Here is a 3,753-nt window from a genome sequence, read left to right as displayed (position 1 = left end):
TCTGGAGGAGAACCGAGGCCCCCCCGGCTGACAGCCAGACCAACAGCCTGACATGTGAGTGAAGCCATCTTGGACTTTACAGCCTTGCTGACATTCCAGCCAAGCAAAGCTTCTGGAGTGAGTCCAGAAGAAACCAGACAAGGAATCACCAGCCCACCCACAGAACCTTGAGAAAGAATAAACCATTGTTGTCTAAGTTTTGGGGTGGCTTGTTACACAGCACAGGCTAACTGAAGCCCAGAGAAGGGAAGGGACTTACCAGAGGTCCCACAACGAAGCAGGGACCAAGTCTTACTATGTCCAGGTTTTCCAGCTGCCCCCTAGAGCCCTTCCCACCATCGCAGCCAACTTCCTCAGCCCAGCCCCATGTGTGTGCGTGCATGTGTGTAGGGGGGTGTAAACCAGGTGGGCCCGTCCTATTTCCACCTGAATTATAAAGGTTTGGTGGACATCTACACAGGGCTGTCATGTCCATCATCTCTTGGGAGGGAGGTATGGTTCATCCCATTCTACGATGAAACTGAGGCCAGGAGCTGATGGGCCACTTGCTGACAGCCACACAGCTAGTAAGCAGTAAAGCTCTGCCTCAAACCCAGGTCCTCTGATGCCCACTCAGGATCCTTCCCATTGGCTCCCAAGAAAAAGAATGGCAGGTGATAAAGTTCTCTCCAAGGGTTAGTAGCTCAGAAAGAGGTGCGCACACACACACACACACCACTCACATCCTGTTGGTGTCTCTCACTCTCTCTAGCTCTTCTTCCCAGCCCTCCATCTTCAACCAGCCTACTCCTAATGGACCATATACTTTATTAAAAATATATAGTTACAAACTCCATTGTCAATCTGGGCTGGGCCCGGGGGCCCGGAGGGACCGCAGGGAGGGACTGGCCCTCATCCTGCCCCTCGGGGTCCCACCTCTGCACTCAAGCCCAACACCATCCAGGGGCCAAGACGGCTGGCTTTGAGGGCCTCAGGGAGCAGCCAGTGGGGCAGGGGGAAGGGCTAGGCTTGCCTGGCCGGGAGGGGGAGGGGGCACAGAGAGGGACCACACCGCCTCGTCCTGCAGGTACCAATGGCAGAAGGTGGATTTGGTGCCTCCATCTCTCTCCATTTATAGATATTTACAAAAGAAAGTCATGAGCAACAGGCCACAGTCATGCAAAAGAAGCGCACCCCCCTCCCTCCCTCCCCCAAACTAACCCCCTGCCCACCCCAGAACACCATGATGCCCACCCCCCCAGCAGTCCAGCCGCCTTCCCCAAGGTTCTGAGAGCAAAAGGGGCACGTCCTTGAAGGGTCAGTGGGGAAAGGGTGGTGGGTCTGGGGTCCCTAAGCTGCCAGTGGGTAGGTGCTGGGGGACCCGGGCTGACAGGGCGGAGAGTATCCGGGCCCTTCCCAGGCCTAGGCTCCGGAGTCAGGAGGAAGGGACTTTGAAGTCCCAGTCTTTGAGGCCCCCACGTCCCTCCAGAAGGTCCATGGAACCAGGGTCAGCTCTGTCCTGAGTGCGGAGGGGGTGTCCTGGTGTCCCACCCCCAGCAGAGGCTCTTGTGGGAAGCAGCGAGGGCAGGGCCTGGAGGTCAGATGGCGGACTCCCTGCGGTAGGAGATGTTGTCCAGCGGGAGGGTGGCCTGCATGCGCTCCAGATCCAGGTGGCTGCCAAACTCCAGCATCCGGATGATGCCCGCCTCCTCCTTGGAGCCCGCCTCCAGGCCCAGGCCCGCGGCCACCGCGGCAGCGGCCGCTGCCTCCTCCTCCATCTCCTCTTCCTCTTGGCTCATGAGAGCCAGCTCGTTCTCGTAGCAGAAGGCACTGGGCGGGGGCGGCGGGGCGGGCAGGACGGTGATCTTGCTCTCCTGCAGCTCCCGGGCGGAGCAGCAGGGCGTGCCGGCCACCTCGTAGGTCTTATGGAAGCGCGAGTAGTCCACCTTGTAGTGGCTCTTCTCCTCGAAGACCACGGGCTCGAAGCGGTGGCCCCACAGGATCTCGCTGGCCAGGTAGGAGCTGCGGGCCTGGGTGGTCATGGCGGTGGCCTCCACCATGCCCTCGAGGATGACCACGATCTCAAAGTCCTCCGACTCCAGCTCCTCCTTGCCCATGCCGTAGAGCGGGCTGTCCTCATCAATCTCATGGACGATGATGATGGGCGACACCAGGAAGATTCGGTCCAGGCCGATGTCGTAGCCCACGTTGAGGTCCCGCTGGTCCAGCGGCAGATACTCGCCCTCCTGGGTCATGTAGGGCTTGATGAGCTGGGCCCGCACGTGGGCCTCCACGATGTGGCTCTTGCGCAGGTTGCCCACGCGCCACATCAGGCAGAGCTTGCCGTCGCGCACCGAGATGACCGCGTGGTGGCTGAACAGCAGCGTCTGCGCCCGCTTCTTGGGGCGAGCCATCTTGGCCATGATGGTGCCGATCATGAAGGAGTCGATGACGCAGCCCACGATGGACTGGACCACCACGGCGATGACCGCCAGCGGGCACTCCTCCGTCACGCACCGGAACCCGTAGCCGATGGTCGTCTGCGTCTCCACCGAGAACAGGAAGGCGCCCAGGAAGCCGTTCACGTGCATGATGCAGGGTTTGGGGGCCACCGGAGCCGCCCCGCCGCTGCCCGCAGGCGCCCCCGCCGCAGCCACCGCTGGGCCGGCCTCCAGGTCACCGTGGAAGAAGGCGATGCACCAGAAGAGCAGGCCGAAAAAGAGCCAGGAGACGAGGAAGGCCGCGGAGAAGATCATGAGCATGTAGCGCCAGCGCGTGTCCACGCAGGTGGTGAAGATGTCCGCCATGTAGCGCTGCGACTTGTTGCTCAGGTTGGCGAAGTACACGTTGCATTGGCCGTTCTTCTTGACGAAGCGGTTGCGGCGCTTCCGCCGAGGCACGTGCGCCTGCCCGTTGCGGCTGTGCGCGTGCATGTCCTGAAGCCGGCGTGCTCACCTGGGAAGACGCGGGGCCTGGGGAGGAGAAACCAGACGGGTGAGATGCTGGCGGCGAGCGGCTGCAGCGGCGGCCTCTCCGAGGGCCCCGGGGCGCCCAGGCTCGGGGGCGGCAAGGCGCCTGTCCAGAGACGCCCAGGAAGGGGAGAGTCGGGACTAGAACCCAAGACTTGCACCGCCCGGTGGGCAGAAGGGGACAGTTAGGTGGTTCTGACGACAGGGAGGGAGTGTCGGGCCTGAGCCAGTGCCTCCGAGGCTGGCCCGGCTCCAGAAGCTGAGGCCACCAGGATCCAGGTCCCAGTCCCAGCCCCTCACTCCGCCCCCTCAACCCTCCTTCGCCCCTGTTCCCGGAGCTTCCTGATGCCCATCTGGGCTCTGCCCTCCCACCATTTGTCCCCTTTGCCTGGAGCAGAGGGAGCTCTGGCCCCCTCACCTCCTTGGGTTCAGCCTCTGCCCTCTTGGGTCCCTCGGGGGCTGGACATTCTCCTGTGCTGTCCAGTACAGCAGCCACTGGCCACCTGTGGCTCTTACATGTACTTAGAATTAAATAAAATTCTGACTTCGGTTCCCAGTTGCACTAGCCACATTTCACGTGCTCAGTGGCCACATGTGGCTAATGGCTACCATACTAGACAGAGCAGACATTTCCCTCAGGGCAGAAAGTTCGACTGGACAGTGCTGGGGCCCACAGCCCCTTCTTGGTTCCTGTCCTGTCCCCAAACTTGTTGGGAGGAGTGGTGGGTGGAGACTCCACTGGTGGTGGTCCCAGTGGAGGAAGAGGGAGCCCCGAGCTTTGGCTCCTGTGTAGGTATCGGTGTTC

General features: G+C 61.5%; 1 protein-coding gene across 1 annotated transcript; it reads right to left on the bottom strand.

Annotated features, from left to right (window-relative positions):
• Window positions 1-1,239: 1,239 nt before the first annotated feature.
• Window positions 1,240-2,944, bottom strand: KCNJ4 (potassium inwardly rectifying channel subfamily J member 4). Its single transcript, XM_058568816.1, has one exon. The coding sequence runs from the start codon at window positions 2,910-2,912 to the stop codon at window positions 1,578-1,580; it is 1,335 nt and encodes a 444-aa protein (XP_058424799.1). The 5' UTR covers window positions 2,913-2,944; the 3' UTR covers window positions 1,240-1,577.
• Between the last annotated feature and the right edge of the window lie 809 nt (window positions 2,945-3,753).

Source organism: Diceros bicornis, chromosome 25 (genome assembly GCF_020826845.1).
Source record: "Diceros bicornis minor isolate mBicDic1 chromosome 25, mDicBic1.mat.cur, whole genome shotgun sequence".
Classification (NCBI taxonomy): domain Eukaryota; kingdom Metazoa; phylum Chordata; class Mammalia; order Perissodactyla; family Rhinocerotidae; genus Diceros; species Diceros bicornis.
Note: the sequence above shows the minus strand (reverse complement) of the source record. Positions and strands in the feature narration are given on the sequence as shown.